At 54.3% G+C, this 16,675-nt stretch overlaps 1 protein-coding gene across 1 annotated transcript in view; it reads left to right on the top strand.

Annotated features, from left to right (window-relative positions):
• The window catches only part of MGST1 (microsomal glutathione S-transferase 1), a 37,670-nt gene extending 21,208 nt beyond the window's left edge, over positions 1–16,462 (top strand). Inside the window, exons 3-4 of the mRNA XM_069762751.1 lie at positions 13,968–14,062; positions 16,026–16,462. Of these exons, the coding sequence (XP_069618852.1) occupies positions 13,968–14,062; positions 16,026–16,272 (342 nt within the window). The 3' untranslated portion in view covers positions 16,273–16,462. The remainder of the gene's footprint in view (positions 1–13,967; positions 14,063–16,025) is intronic.
• The last annotated feature ends 213 nt before the right edge of the window (positions 16,463–16,675 follow it).

Below are 16,675 nucleotides of genomic sequence, written 5' to 3' on the forward strand. Positions count from 1 at the left end.
GGTCTGGGTGTAGGACACGGGGGGAGGAGAGATCTGGGTGTAGGACACGGGGGGAGGAGAGGTCTGGGTGTAGGACACGGGGGGAGGAGAGGTCTGGGTGTAGGACACGAGGGGAGGAGAGGTCTGGGTGTAGGACACGAGGGGAGGAGAGGTCTGGGTGTAGGACAGGAGGGGAGGAGAGGTCTGGGTGTAGGACACGGGGGGAGGAGAGGTCTGGGTGTAGGACACGGGGGGAGGAGAGATCTGGGTGTAGGACACGGGGGGAGGAGAGGTCTGGGTGTAGGACACGAGGGGAGGAGAGGTCTGGGTGTAGGACACGAGGGGAGGAGAGGTCTGGGTGTAGGACAGGTGGGGAGGAGAGGTCTGGGTGTAGGACACGGGGGGAGGAGAGGTCTGGGTGTAGGACACGAGGGGAGGAGAGGTCTGGGTGTAGGACACGAGGGGAGGAGAGGTCTGGGTGTAGGACAGGTGGGGAGGAGAGGTCTGGGTGTAGGACACGGGGGAGGAGAGGTCTGGGTGTAGGACACGGGGGGAGGAGAGGTCTGGGTGTAGGACACGAGGGGAGGAGAGGTCTGGGTGTAGGACAGGTGGGGAGGAGAGGTCTGGGTGTAGGACACGAGGAGAGGTCTGGGTGTAGGACACGGGGGGAGGAGAGGTCTGGGTGTAGGACACGAGGAGAGGTCTGGGTGTAGGACAGGTGGGGAGGAGAGGTCTGGGTGTAGGACACGGGGGGAGGAGAGGTCTGGGTGTAGGACACGAGGGGAGGAGAGGTCTGGGTGTAGGACACGAGGGGAGGAGAGGTCTGGGTGTAGGACACGGGGGGAGGAGAGGTCTGGGTGTAGGACAGGTGGGGAGGAGAGGTCTGGGTGTAGGACACGAGGGGAGGAGAGGTCTGGGTGTAGGACACGGGGGGAGGAGAGGTCTGGGTGTAGGACACGGGGGGAGGAGAGGTCTGGGTGTAGGACACGGGGGGAGGAGAGGTCTGGGTGTAGGACAGGTGGGGAGGAGAGGTCTGGGTGTAGGACACGGGGGGAGGAGAGGTCTGGGTGTAGGACACGAGGGGAGGAGAGGTCTGGGTGTAGGACACGAGGGGAGGAGAGGTCTGGGTGTAGGACACGAGGGGAGGAGAGGTCTGGGTGTAGGACACGAGGGGAGGAGAGGTCTGGGTGTAGGACACGGGGGGAGGAGAGGTCTGGGTGTAGGACACGGGGGGAGGAGAGGTCTGGGTGTAGGACAGGTGGGGAGGAGAGGTCTGGGTGTAGGACACGAGGGGAGGAGAGGTCTGGGTGTAGGACACGGGGGGAGGAGAGGTCTGGGTGTAGGACACGGGGGGAGGAGAGGTCTGGGTGTAGGACACGGGGGGAGGAGAGGTCTGGGTGTAGGACAGGTGGGGAGGAGAGGTCTGGGTGTAGGACACGGGGGAGGAGAGGTCTGGGTGTAGGACAGGTGGGGAGGAGAGGTCTGGGTGTAGGACACGAGGGGAGGAGAGGTCTGGGTGTAGGACACGGGGGGAGGAGAGGTCTGGGTGGAGGACACGAGGGGAGGAGAGGTCTGGGTGTAGGACACGGGGGAGGAGAGGTCTGGGTGTAGGACACGGGGGGAGGAGAGGTCTGGGTGTAGGACACGAGGGGAGGAGAGGTCTGGGTGTAGGACACGAGGGGAGGAGAGGTCTGGGTGTAGGACACGAGGGGAGGAGAGGTCTGGGTGTAGGACACGAGGGGAGGAGAGGTCTGGGTGTAGGACACGGGGGAGGAGAGGTCTGGGTGTAGGACACGAGGGGAGGAGAGGTCTGGGTGTAGGACACGGGGGAGGAGAGGTCTGGGTGTAGGACACGAGGGGAGGAGAGGTCTGGGTGTAGGACACGAGGGAGGAGAGGTCTGGGTGTAGGACACGAGGGGAGGAGAGGTCTGGGTGTAGGACACGAGGGGAGGAGAGGTCTGGGTGTAGGACACGAGGGGAGGAGAGGTCTGGGTGTAGGACACGAGGGGAGGAGAGGTCTGGGTGTAGGACACGAGGGGAGGAGAGGTCTGGGTGTAGGACACGAGGGGAGGAGAGGTCTGGGTGTAGGACACGGGGGGAGGAGAGGTCTGGGTGTAGGACACGAGGGGAGGAGAGGTCTGGGTGTAGGACACGAGGGGAGGAGAGGTCTGGGTGTAGGACACGGGGGGAGGAGAGGTCTGGGTGTAGGACACGGGGGGAGGAGAGGTCTGGGTGTAGGACACGGGGGGAGGAGAGGTCTGGGTGTAGGACACGAGGGGAGGAGAGGTCTGGGTGTAGGACACGGGGGAGGAGAGGTCTGGGTGTAGGACACGAGGGGAGGAGAGGTCTGGGTGTAGGACACGGGGGAGGAGAGGTCTGGGTGTAGGACACGGGGGAGGAGAGGTCTGGGTGTAGGACACGGGGGAGGAGAGGTCTGGGTGTAGGACACGAGGGGAGGAGAGGTCTGGGTGTAGGACACGAGGGGAGGAGAGGTCTGGGTGTAGGACACGAGGGGAGGAGAGGTCTGGGTGTAGGACACGAGGGGAGGAGAGGTCTGGGTGTAGGACACGAGGGGAGGAGAGATCTGGGTGTAGGACACGAGGAGAGGAGAGGTCTGGGTGTAGGACACGGGGGAGGAGAGATCTGGGTGTAGGACACGAGGGGAGGAGAGGTCTGGGTGTAGGACACGGGGGAGGAGAGATCTGGGTGTAGGACACGAGGGGAGGAGAGGTCTGGGTGTAGGACACGAGGGGAGGAGAGGTCTGGGTGTAGGACACGAGGGGAGGAGAGATCTGGGTGTAGGACACGAGGAGAGGAGAGGTCTGGGTGTAGGACACGGGGGGAGGAGAGGTCTGGGTGTAGGACACGGGGGGAGGAGAGGTCTGGGTGTAGGACACGAGGGGAGGAGAGATCTGGGTGTAGGACACGAGGGGAGGAGAGGTCTGGGTGTAGGACACGGGGGAGGAGAGATCTGGGTGTAGGACACGAGGGGAGGAGAGGTCTGGGTGTAGGACACGGGGGAGGAGAGATCTGGGTGTAGGACACGAGGGGAGGAGAGGTCTGGGTGTAGGACACGAGGGGAGGAGAGGTCTGGGTGTAGGACACGGGGGAGGAGAGATCTGGGTGTAGGACACGAGGGGAGGAGAGGTCTGGGTGTAGGACACGAGGGGAGGAGAGGTCTGGGTGTAGGACACGGGGGAGGAGAGATCTGGGTGTAGGACACGAGGGGAGGAGAGGTCTGGGTGTAGGACACGGGGGAGGAGAGATCTGGGTGTAGGACACGAGGGGAGGAGAGGTCTGGGTGTAGGACACGAGGGGAGGAGAGGTCTGGGTGTAGGACACGAGGGGAGGAGAGGTCTGGGTGTAGGACACGAGGGGAGGAGAGGTCTGGGTGTAGGACACGAGGGGAGGAGAGGTCTGGGTGTAGGACAGGTGGGGAGGAGAGGTCTGGGTGTAGGACACGAGGGGAGGAGAGGTCTGGGTGTAGGACACGAGGGGAGGAGAGGTCTGGGTGTAGGACAGGTGGGGAGGAGAGGTCTGGGTGTAGGACACGAGGGGAGGAGAGGTCTGGGTGGAGGAGGAGAGGTCTGGGTGTAGGACAGGTGGGGAGGAGAGGTCTGGGTGGAGGAGGAGAGGTCTGGGTGTAGGACACGGGGGAGGAGAGGTCTGGGTGTAGGACACGGGGGGAGGAGAGGTCTGGGTGTAGGACAGGTGGGGAGGAGAGGTCTGGGTGGAGGAGGAGAGGTCTGGGTGTAGGACACGGGGGAATATACACTTTTCCTTCCACCATGCTGTCTCTTTTCCCGCCATACGTCACCCGTCGGCTCTGCTCTCCTACACTTCGCTGTTCTCAGTCCGGTTCCTTCCGGACACGAGCCGTCTCCACCTCAGAAGCTGCTCAGACATTCGGCCCTGACTGGTCACCAAGGGGTTAATCATGTTGCGTGCAGTGATGGGGGATGCGAATCAGCGTCTGGCCATCTCCTTGGTAACCGCCGGGAGGAAATGACGCGTGCGTGTCAGCACGGTCAATATGCGCTCCTGTAAACCGGAAACAGTCGTTTACTCCCTCATATGCGTGCCACTCACCGGAAGTGAATGATTAGCTGCCCCCCGAGAGCGTCCATCTGTGGTGACGGCGGCACAGAGAAGCCTCACAGACAGACTAGTAATAAGCGGCGACATTGCTCCACTGTTCTCCCTGTGACGGAGAAGACAGGAGTCCGGTACCGGGTCCGCACTGTCGTTGTTTGGCGGCGGAGACGCTGCAGTGAATTGGTTTCTGTTGGAGCCCGCCATATTTAAAGGCAATGTCTGCCGGCCAGTCACTGTGCTGTATGGGATGTATCCGGGCGACCATGGAGGAGTCACTATTCTGGAGGAGCGTGTTCAGGTGATTGCAGGCAGCTCCTAATGTCCCAGTGCATCAGGACTGGCAGTGAGGGCTCCTCAGGACAGACTCTGAAGACTGGGTAAAGTGGAGTCACTTACATAACCACAGCCTGGTGACATCACTAACAGGGCTGGTTTACCCAGACCCTCCTATCCCTCAGTCTAACTAAATTTCACACCAGTTTGTCTAATGCCTGTATCTCCGCTACAGAACATGTCAGAATCATAACACACCCAGCATTCATCTTGTATTAACATTGGCGTTCTAATGAGACCAAATTTGGGCTTGATGGGATACATAGTTCCAGAGAAATCCATACTCTGTGCCTGTTGGAACTAGAAGCCCGCGCTTACCGTGGCTGATAGATCCGTCGATGGAGATTCACAAACTGGACTTTTTATTTTCCTAGCCTAAACCGTTGGCCCAATATCTCACTATAATGGAACAAAGGACTTCTTGCCTTTAAAGAAGGAGATGAGACCAGTTTCTGCTGGAGGAAGGTTTGAGCCGACACATACGATCGTAAAAATTCTTTTGGAAGGGGCATGAGGCGTTTGGGAGCTGCACATACACATCTCAGAACAGGAACACAGAGAAGGGGGGTTTAGCCCACAGCGTGGGCTAGCAAGAGAAACTAAAACTTATATTACATTTCAGACAATATCGTGACAGTAGCTCTTCTCTGAACTTGCTCCAGTTTTTCAATGTCTTTTTTAGAATGTGGTGCCCAGAACTGGACACAGTATCCATAGTAACATAGTTAGTAAGGCCGAAAAAAGACATTTGTCCATCCAGTTCAGCCTATATTCCATCATAATAAATCCCCAGATCTACGTCCTTCTACAGAACCTAATAATTGTATGATACAATATTGTTCTGCTCCAGGAAGACATCCAGGCCTCTCTTGAACCCCTCGACTGAGTTCGCCATCACCACCTCCTCAGGCAAGCAATTCCAGATTCTCACTGCCCTAACAGTAAAGAATCCTCTTCTATGTTGGTGGAAAAACCTTCTCTCCTCCAGACGCAAAGAATGCCCCCTTGTGCCCGTCACCTTCCTTGGTATAAACAGATCCTCAGCGAGATATTTGTATTGTCCCCTTATATACTTATACATGGTTATTAGATCGCCCCTCAGTCGTCTTTTTTCTAGACTAAATAATCCTAATTTCGCTAATCTATCTGGGTATTGTAGTTCTCCCATCCCCTTTATTAATTTTGTTGCCCTCCTTTGTACTCTCTCTAGTTCCATTATATCCTTCCTGAGCACCGGTGCCCAAAACTGGACACAGTACTCCATGTGCGGTCTAACTAGGGATTTGTACAGAGGCAGTATAATGCTCTCATCATGTGTATCCAGACCTCTTTTAATGCACCCCATGATCCTGTTTGCCTTGGCAGCTGCTGCCTGGCACTGGCTGCTCCAGGTAAGTTTATCATTAACTAGGATCCCCAAGTCCTTCTAAGACTAAGATCCAGATGAGGCCTGACCAAGCAGGAGTAGAGGGGGATAATTACTTCACGTGATCTAGACTCTATGTTTCTCTTGATACATCCTACAACTGTGTTTGCCTTTTTCCTGCTGGATCACACTGATGACTCATGGGCAGTCAGTGATCTATTAGTATACCCAAGTCTTTTTCACACGTGCTGTTGCTTAGTTCTGTTCCTCACATTCTGTAGATGTAATTTTTGTTTTCTTGCCCAGATATAGAATCTTGCATTTTTCCCTGTTAAATACCATTTTGTTAGTCGCTGCCCATTCTTCAAGCTTCTCTAGATCCTTCTGAATCCTTGCTCTGTCTTCTCTAGTGTTAGCTATCCCTCCTAGCTTTGCATCGTCTGTAAATTTGTTTAGGTTATGTTCAGTTCCCTTATCTATCATTTAGAAAAATATTCAACAATACTGGGGCCAGAACAGAGCCTTGTGGTCCCAACTTGTAACACTGGGGCCAGGACAGAGCCTTGTGGTACCCCACTTGTAACACTGGGGCCAGGACAGAGCCTTGTGGTCCCGACTTGTAACACTGGGGTCAGGACAGAGCTTTGTGGTCCCCACTAGTAACACTGGGGTCAGGACAGAGCCTTGTGGTCCCGACTTGTAACACTGGGGCCAGGACAGAGCCTTGTGGTACCCACTTGTAACACTGGGGCCAGGACAGAGCCTTGTGGTACCCCACTTGTAACACTGGGGCCAGGACAGAGCCTTGTGGTCCTGACTTGTAACACTGGGGCCAGGACAGAGCCTTGTGGTACCCACTTGTAACATTGGGGCCAGGACAGAGCCTTGAGGTACCGCACTTGTAACACTGGGGTCAGGACAGAGCTTTGTGGTACCCCACTTGTAACACTGGGGCCAGGACAGAGCCTTGTGGTCCCCACTAGTAACACTGGGGCCAGGACAGAGCCTTGAGGTACCGCACTTGTAACACTGGGGCCAGGACAGAGCTTTGTGGTACCCCACTTGTACCACTGGGGCCAGGACAAAGCCTTGTGGTACCCCACTTGTAACACTGGGGCCAGGACAGAGCCTTGTGGTACACCACTTGTAACACTGGGGCCAGGACAGAGCCTTGTGGTGCCCCACTTGTAACACTGGGTCCAGGACAGAGCCTTGAGGTCCCACTTGTAACACTGGGGCCAGGACAGAGCCTTGTGGTGCCCCACTAGTAACACTGGGGTCAGGACAGAGCCTTGTGGTCCCCACTTGTAACACTGGGGTCAGGACAGAGCCTTGTGGAACCCCACTTGTAACACTGGGGTCAGGACGGAGCCTTGTGGTGCCCCACTTGTAACACTGGGGTCAGGACAGAGCCTTGTGGAACCCCACTTGTAACACTGGGGTCAGGACAGAGCCTTGTGGAACCCCACTTGTAACACTGGGGTCAGGACAGAGCCTTGTGGTGCCCCACTAGTAACACTGGGGTCAGGACAGAGCCTTGTGGTGCCCACTTGTAACACTGGGGCCAGGACAGAGCCTTGTGGTGCCCACTTGTAACACTGGGGCCTGGACAGAGCCTTGTGGTGCCCACTTGTAACACTGGGGCCAGGACAGAGCCTTGTGGTGCCCACTTGTAACACTGGGGCCTGGACAGAGCCTTGTGGAACCCCACTTGTAACACTGGGGCCAGGACAGAGCCTTGTGGTACCCCACTTGTAACACTGGGGCCAGGACAGAGCCTTGTGGTGCCCACTTGTAACACTGGGGCCAGGACAGAGCTTTGTGGTACCCCACTTGTACCACTGGGGCCAGGACAAAGCCTTGTGGTACCCCACTTGTAACACTGGGGCCAGGACAGAGCCTTGTGGTACACCACTTGTAACACTGGGGCCAGGACAAAGCCTTGTGGTACACCACTTGTAACACTGGGGCCAGGACAGAGCCTTGTGGTACCCCACTTGTAACACTGGGGCCAGGACAGAGCCTTGTGGTGCCCCACTTGTAACACTGGGGTCAGGACAGAGCCTTGTGGTACCCCACTTGTAACACTGGGGTCAGGACAGAGCCTTGTGGTCCCACTTGTAACACTGGGGCCAGGACAGAGCCTTGAGGTCCCACTTGTAACACTGGGGCCAGGACAGAGCCTTGTGGTCCCCACTTGTAACACTGGGGTCAGGACAGAGCCTTGTGGTCCCGACTTGTAACACTGGGGTCAGGACGGAGCCTTGTGGTCCCGACTTGTAACACTGGGGCCAGAACAGAGCCTTGTGGTCCCGACTTGTAACACTGGGGCCAGGACAGAGCCTTGTGGTCCCGACTTATAACACTGGGGCCCGGACAGAGCCTTGTGGTCCCGACTTATAACACTGGGGCCCGGACAGAGCCTTGTGGTCCCCACTTGTAACACTGGGGTCAGGACGGAGCCTTGTGGTCCCCACTTATAACACTGGGGCCTGGACAGAGCCTTGTGGTGCCCCACTTGTAACACTGGGGCCAGGACAGAGCCTTGTGGTGCCCACTTGTAACACTGGGTAAGGACAGATCCTTGTGGTGCCCCACTTGTAACACTGGGGCCAGGACAGAGCCTTGTGGTGCCCACTTGTAACACTGGGCAAGGACAGATCCTTGTGGTGCCCCACTTGTAACACTGGGGCAAGGACAGAGCCTTGTGGTGCCCACTTGTAACACTGGGGCCAGGACAGAGCCTTGTGGTGCCCCACTTGTAACACTGGGGCCAGGACAGAGCCTTGTGGTGCCCACTTGTAACACTGGGGCCAGGACAGAGCCTTGTGGTACCCCACTTGTAACACTGGGGCCAGGACAGAGCCTTGTGGCCCCACTTGTCACACTGGGGCCAGGACAGCCTTGTGGTGCCCACTTGTAACACTGGGGCCAGGACAGAGCCTTGTGGTCTCCACTTGTAACACTGGGGCCAGGACAGAGCCTTGTGGTACCTCACTTGTCACACTGGGGCCAGGACAGAGCCTTGTGGCCCCACTTGTCACACTGGGGCCAGGACAGATCCTTGTGGTACCCCACTTGTAACACTGGGGCCAGGACAGAGCCTTGTGGTGCCCACTTGTAACACTGGGTAAGGACAGATCCTTGTGGTGCCCCACTTGTAACACTGGGGCCAGGACAGAGCCTTGTGGTGCCCACTTGTAACACTGGGCAAGGACAGATCCTTGTGGTGCCCCACTTGTAACACTGGGGCAAGGACAGAGCCTTGTGGTGCCCACTTGTAACACTGGGGCCAGGACAGAGCCTTGTGGTGCCCCACTTGTAACACTGGGGCCAGGACAGAGCCTTGTGGTGCCCACTTGTAACACTGGGGCCAGGACAGAGCCTTGTGGTACCCCACTTGTAACACTGGGGCCAGGACAGAGCCTTGTGGCCCCACTTGTAACACTGGGGCCAGGACAGAGCCTTGTGGTACCCCACTTGTCACACTGGGGCCAGGACAGATCCTTGTGGTACCCCACTTGTAACACTGGGGCCAGGACAGAGCCTTGTGGTGCCCCACTTGTAACACTGGGGCCAGGACATTTTTCCAATTTGATGCACAACCATTTATTGCCACTCTTTGAGTACGATCACTGAGCCAGTTATGAATCCACCTAACCGTAGCCTTCTCAATCCTACACTTGTTCATTTTTCAATAAGGATAGTATGAGGTACTTTATCAAATGCTTTGCTGAAGTACGATGGCAGCTGGCCCATGATTAGCACTGCGCCTGAGGTAAGGGGAAAATGGGGAGAAGCATGGGGATGATAAGGAAGGTGGTCATGTGCAGCTGACCAGTGTCACGATGGACTGTGACCTGGCCGATGGTAGCTGGCCCATGATTAGCACTGCGCCTGAGGTATCTAGGGAGGCAGGGAAGGTCTTATCCCAAGCCTGTCTGGGGTCATGGTGAGGGAAGAATGTGGCTCAGTTTGCCAAGATGGTGGGAAAGCGGTACCCATAACCTTTCAGGGGGTGGGAAAGTAAAGTCCATAGCCTGTCAGGGTGGTAGAAAGGTAGTCTCCCCAGCCGGGGGGGGGGGGGGGGGCAGAAATGTATTCACAGTCTGTCAGGGTGATGGGAAAAGTGGGTCTGCAGCCTGTCAGACAAATGGAGGATTATCTCCCTAGAGACAGGCTACGTAGCCGCTGTCACCTGCAGCCAGAGAGCCCAGAGCGCAGGTAACGCACTGCATTCTGGGCCCTCATCATCCAGCGGGATCACAGTACCAGTTACTGACTCCGAGCAGGCTCCAGTGCTCCTGTAAGTTTGGAGTCTTAGCGTCACTTCTGGCTACCTCTAGGCAGGAGTCTCAGACCTCTCTGGTGGAGAATGACCCCCGGCGAAGCCAATCTCCGAATCCTAGAAGGAGAGGGCACTGTGGGATCCAGGAAGGGTGGGCCGTAAGGTGGACTTGGGAGATGATCTATCAATCGGTCTCATGTCACCTCAATTAGGGGGAGGTGTCAGAGAGGAAAATGAACATCCATAAGACATCTCCAGGGAAAGCAGGATATCGGGGGAAGAGTCGGAAAGACTCAAGAGGCAGAGAAGTGGGAAACCTTTACAGGCAACTGGAAGTTGGACATGTGCAACTAGTAGGGCAGCACGGTGGCCCAGTGGTTAGCACAGCAGCCTTGCAGTGCTGGAGTCAAACCCCACCAAGGACAACATCTGCAAAGAGTTTGTATGGTCTCTCCGTGTTTGCGTGGGTTTCCTCTTTGTACTCCGGTTTCCTCCCACATTCCAAAGACTGATAGGGATTCTAGATTGTGAGCCACATCGGTGACAGTGATGATAATGTGTGCAAACTAAAGTGCTGCGGAATATGTTAGCGCTATATAAAAATAAAGATTATTATTATTAACTAGTACAAAAATTATAAAGAAAGAGGAAGAAAAATCAGCGTGTGTTACATGTAATCCCTTAAAAAAAATCATAAACTTTTAATGACAAATTGGTTAATAATACCTTCCCAGTGCAGACATATCAATAGATGAATAAAAATACAGGTCTTAGAGCAATAACCTATCCATTCCCTACACTTGCCTACTATCCCTTCCTGGCAGCGGGGGTTGGCACCCTATTGGGAACGGTTGTTTGGCGCCCCCCACTCCACGAAGGCTGTCCGTAATTAGCCCTAGGACATACTATTATGCTAAAGGTTGGAAAACAACGAGCAATAAAAGAAATGAAGGGATAGAACTTCTGAATATATAGAGCACCCTCATATAGTCGCTCTGCAATAGTTAAATTTGAGTTAATAGAAATGTTATGGCGATATCGAATGCCTGTGATCTTCAAGAGTGAAGATATCGGGAATGTCGGGAATATCATAATTTTCTGAAACTGAAATCACATCCCACTATCAGAGCCACATGAGGTCCTGAAGGGGAGGTATGAGATTTAATGTAGATGCTTATAACAAGCCAAGGCACACAAGGATCTGTGATCGATGCAGGGCGACAGGGCCGGCGTCAGCACCCGGCGCACCTGGGCAAATGCCGGGGCCCACTCGCCGTCGGGGACACCAGCGTGCGCAGTGGATGCTTTATGAGACTGTCTGAGATCGGGCTCTGAGCTGTCCATGAGACGGCACAGAGCGCACTGTAAGATGGCAGAGGTCCTGGCAGCGGCTGGAGGAGCAGTTGATGCTAGGCTGTGGCTGCTGCAGGTAGTGAGGCCGAAGCCGCAGAGCTCAGGCTCAGACACCCGGCGCCGCCGCTCTTCTCACCTGGGGGCTTCTCAAGGAGTGCAGCAACGCAGGGCTCCAGGGACGTCTGGTCTGCACTCCGGCGCGTGTAGCAGATGGAGGTACCGGGGTCGGCATGGGAGTGTTGAGCTTCTGGTTTATCTTTATATTTTATGGAATTGTGTATGTTGTATTGCTTTGTCTCCTTTATAAAATCTTTTGTATATTTTTTTATAAACACCGTATCTTTCTGGATTAAATATAAAATTTAATAGTTCCTTTCCTTTATTTCTGTAATACACAACCCAAAGCCATTCAGTGCGTAAACCTGTATGCACCTGTACCGGTGTCCATCAGCCTGTATAAACGATTGGTGGTGGCAGCGATTGGCTCTATTATTGGGAAGCTGGCAGTGTCCTTACCGGGGTATATACAGGGGCTCTCACAGAATGAGAAGAGCATCAAAAAGTGAATCTCATATATAGAGTCATTACACACAGAGTGATCTACTTCACGTGTTTATTTCTGTTAATGTTGATGATTATGGCTTACAGCCAATGAAAACCCGAAAGGTATTATCTCAGTAAATTAGAATAATTAGCAAACACCTGTAAAGGCTCCTAAGCGTCTATAAAAGTCCCTTAGTCTGTTTCAGTAGCTCCACAATCATGGGGAAGACTGCTGACTGACAGATGTCCAGAAGGCGTCATTGACACACTCCACAAGGGAGAAGCCACAAAAGGTCATTGGTAAAGAAGCCGTCTGTTCACACAGCGCTGTAACTAAGAATATTAATGGAAAGTGGAGTGGAAGGAAAGTGTTGTAGAAAAAGATGCACAAGACAGAGGGATAACCGCAGCCTACAAAGGATTAAGAAAAGGCCATTCAGTAATGTGGAGGAGATTTTATATTTAATCCAGAAAGATAGGCAGTGTTTATAAAAAAGAAATGTACAAAAGATTTTACAAAGGAGATAAAACAATACAACATACAACTGGAATCCAGGCCTTTGTATGGGGTGGTTCTGGGATCCAGGCCTTGGTATGGGGTGGTTCTTGATCCAGGCCTTGGTATGGGGTGGTTCTGGGATCCAGGCCTTTGTATAGGATGGCCCTGGGATACAGACCTTGGTATAGGGTGGCCCTGGGATCTAGGCTTGGTATAGGGTGGCCCTGGGATCTAGACCTTGGTATAGAGTGGCCCTGGGATCTAGGCTTTGGGATAAGGTGGCCCTGGGATCCAGGCCTTGGTATAGGGTGGCCCTGGGATCTAGGCATTGGGATAGGGTGGCCCTGGGATCCAGGCCTTGGTATAGGGTGGCCCTAGGATCCAAGCCTTGGTATAGGATGGCCCTGGGATCCAGGCCTTGGTATAGGGTGGCCCTGGGATCTAGACCTTGGTATAGAGTGGCCATGGGATAGGGTGGCCCTGGGATCCAGGCCTTGGTATAGGGTGGCCCTAGGATGCAGGCCTTGGTATAGGATGGCCCTGGGATACAGACCTTGGTATAGAGTGGCCCTGGGATCTAGGCTTGGTATTGGGTGGCCCTGGGATCCAGGCCTTGGTATAGAGTGGCCCTAGGATCCAAGCCTTGGTATAGGATGGCCCTGGGATCCAGGCCTTAATTTAGGGTGGCCCTGGGATCTAGACCTTGGTATAGAGTGGCCATGGGATCCAGGCCTTGGTATAGGGTGGCCCTAGGATCCAGGCCTTGGTATAGGATGGCCCTGGGATACAGACCTTGGTATAGGGTGGCCCTGGGATCCAGGCCTTGGTATAGGGTGGCCCTGGGATCCAGGCCTCGGTATAGGGTGACACTGGGATCCAGGCCTTGGTATAGGATGGCCCTGGGATCCAGGCCTTGGTATAGGGTGGCCCTGGGATCTAGACCTTGGTATAGAGTGGCCATGGGATCCAGGCCTTGGTATAGGGTGGCCCTGGGATCCAGGCCTTGGTATAGGGTGGCCCTAGGATCCAGGCCTTGGTATAGGGTGGCCATGGGATCCAGGCCTTGGTATAGGGTGGCCCTGGGATACAGACCTTGGTATAGGGTGGCCCTGGGATCCAGGCCTTGGTATTGGGTGGCCCTGGGATACAGATCATGGTACAGTTGTAGTGATTCTGCAGATATCTCTCATTTACAGAGCTGACATTTGACCATGTGGTCATTCTCCAGTCACTTCCACAGTTGTATTTTCTATTCCACTACTTTGCTGTTAACTCTCAGGATCATATCTCCTGTCTTCCCCACTGGTTAAGTGCTGTGCATTTGAGTGTTTGCCTTGTATCTCAATATCCTAGCCAGTTCAGCGTGGCTGCTGAGTACCACCATGACACCTGGGTATATGACTCCTCTCGTCATGTAGAAAAGCAATGACTGTGCCTCCTTCGGCCCTCAATACCCTGTTCACTGTGCGTTACAATGCAATGATGGCGTCAGATATCTTTTCTGGTTACAGGTCTTTGCCAATCCTGAAGACGCTTTAGCTCACAGCAAAGGAGGTGACCCCAAGAAATTCCTCCGAACTGACCAAGATGTGGAGCGGGTCCGCAGGTAATAATTGCCTACCAAAAGTGCCAGTAATGTATGGTATGATCAAGTGTCCATATGTACAGGGTATCCTGCGATCTCTCCTCCATTTGCGAAGGACGTTCTTGAATTTTTTCTTTGTCTGTAGAGGGATCCTTAGGTCTCTTCTCCATATGTGTAGCGTATCCTCAGATCTCTTCTCCACTATGGAGGCCATCCTCAGGTCTCTCCTCCATGTGCGGAGTGCATCCTTGGAGCTCTTCTGTGTTGGTGGAGCGTGTCCACGTGTCTCCTCCATATGGGGAGGGCGTCCTTGTGTGTCTCCTCCATATGGGAAGGGCGTCCTTGGTTGTCTCCTCCATGTGTGGAGGGCATCTGCGTGTCTCGCCTCCATGTCTGGAGTGCGTCCTTTGAGTTCTTCTGTCTGTGGAGGGTGTCCTCTGGTCTCCTACATCTGCTGAGGGTGCCCTCCTGTCATTGTTCCATCTGCAGAGGGCATCCTCGCATCTCTTCTCCATCTGTGGATGGCGTCCTCAGGTCTCTACTTCATGTGCAGAGGGCGACCTCCTGCCATTCTTCCTTCTGTGGAGGGCATCCTTGTATTTCTTGTCTGGACGGCATCCTCAGGTTTCTTCTCCATGTACAGAGGGTATCTTTGGATCTCTTCTCCATCTGTGGAATGCATCCTCAGGTCTCTCTTCCATGTGTGGAGGGTATCCTCAGGTTTCCTCTTATCTCTGCTCTATGGACGGTGTTCTCAGGTCTCATTTCCATCTGCAGAGGGTGTCCTCAAATCTCTTCCCTGTCTGTCAACGGTGTTCTTTGGTCTTTTCTCCATATGCGGAGGGTGTCCTAACATTCTTCTATTTGTGGAATGCCTCCTTGGATTTCTCCTTCATCTGTGTAGGGCATCCTCATGTCTCATGCTTTCTCCTGTCATTCCTCTATCTGTGAAAGGGAATCCCACGGTCTCTCCTCCATCTGTATACAGTGTCCTTGGCTCACTCCTCTATCTGTATAGGGGCTCCTCGAGTCTTTTCCCCATCTGTGAAAAGGTTTTTTTAGATGTCTCCTTCATCTGCAGGGGGCGCCTTGTGCTGCCCAATATGGTGGCATTATATGTGACTGGCTGCAATCTACAGAGAATGCCTGACTAAGCTCCTAGAGACTAGCGCCTGCAGTTGGAGGAGCAGTGACTTCATATGATCACTGGAGGACAGCAGTTGCCCACCCCGATCCACCTGCTTCTATAGTGACCACCATACCCCCTCCTCTAGTGACCACCATACCCCCTCCTCTAGTGACCACCATACCCCCTCCTCTAGTGACCACCATATCCCCCTCCTCTAGTGACCACTTCACCCCCTTCCTCTAGTGACCGATCCACCTGCTTCTATAGTGACCACTCTCCCTCCTCTGGTGAGCACTTCACTCCCCTCCTCTATTGACCGCTTCACTCCCCTCCTCTGGTGAGCACTTCACCCCACTCCTCTGGTGAGCACTTCACCCCACTCCTCTGGTGAGCACTTCACTCCCCTCCTCTATTGACCGCTTCACTCCCCTCCTCTGGTGAGCACTTCACCCCACTCCTCTGGTGAGCACTTCACCCCACTCCTCTGGTGAGCACTTCACTCCACTCCTCTATTGACTGCTCCACCCCCTCCTCTAGTCACCGCTCAACCCCCTCCTCGAGTCCACCCCCTCTTTTAGTCATCCATCCTCCTGCTCTAGTCAGTGCTCTACTTTCCCCCTGTAATCCTCCATCATCTTGTAGTTCCCCATCCACCCTCTTCCTCTAGTCACCCATCTACTCCTCCTTCTCTATGCAAACCTGCCCCCTCCTCCTCTAATCATCTCTTTACCTCCTACTCATTTAATCACCCCCTCCGTCCCCCCATCCTCCATTCACCCAATTAATCACCAGTTCTAGTCACCCATTCTCCCCTCCAGTATGTTTTGCAGTACTAATGTCCATCTCTCTTTGCAGGTGTCACTTGAATGACATAGAGAACATCATCCCATTTGTGGGGGTGGGGCTCTTCTACGTGCTCAGTAATCCTGACCTGTACTTCGCTCTTCTGCATTTCCGTGTCTTTGTCGCCAGTCGCGTGCTGCACACCATCTCCTACCTGATGCCTCTGCCGCAACCCAGCCGAGCCCTCACCTTCTTTGTGGGATACCTGGTGACGGTGTCCATGGCGGTGTTCACCCTGCGGGGCCTACTCTACATCTAGAGGAGCTGCCTACATACAACAGAGGGTGGAGTTTACTAGAGTCCCGCCCCTGCAGAGCCTGTGCTACATTTCCAGGGGGAGGCGTTCTCGAGCCCTGTTCCCCCATTTCTGCACCAATGTGATGCAGATTCTGATTTTCCTCATTTGTTTTTGTATCTGAAACTTGGAATAAAGCTACCGGTTTCCAACATCCCTCGTCCATGTGTGGTCCTGTGTGTTTACGTGCAGCCTATCCGCCCGTACATGACCGCCACCACAACATAGCATAGTCATATGAAGTCCAGCCTCCTGTGTACCTCATGACAACACTCTCTGTATGCTACCTTCCCTCATACAATGTAACAACCCATCACCTGTGAGAAGTATGGGACCAAGAGGGTGAAGAGTAAAGTGAAGTATGTAA

The sequence above is a fragment of the Ranitomeya imitator genome, chromosome 4 (genome assembly GCF_032444005.1).
Source record: "Ranitomeya imitator isolate aRanImi1 chromosome 4, aRanImi1.pri, whole genome shotgun sequence".
NCBI lineage: Eukaryota > Metazoa > Chordata > Amphibia > Anura > Dendrobatidae > Ranitomeya > Ranitomeya imitator.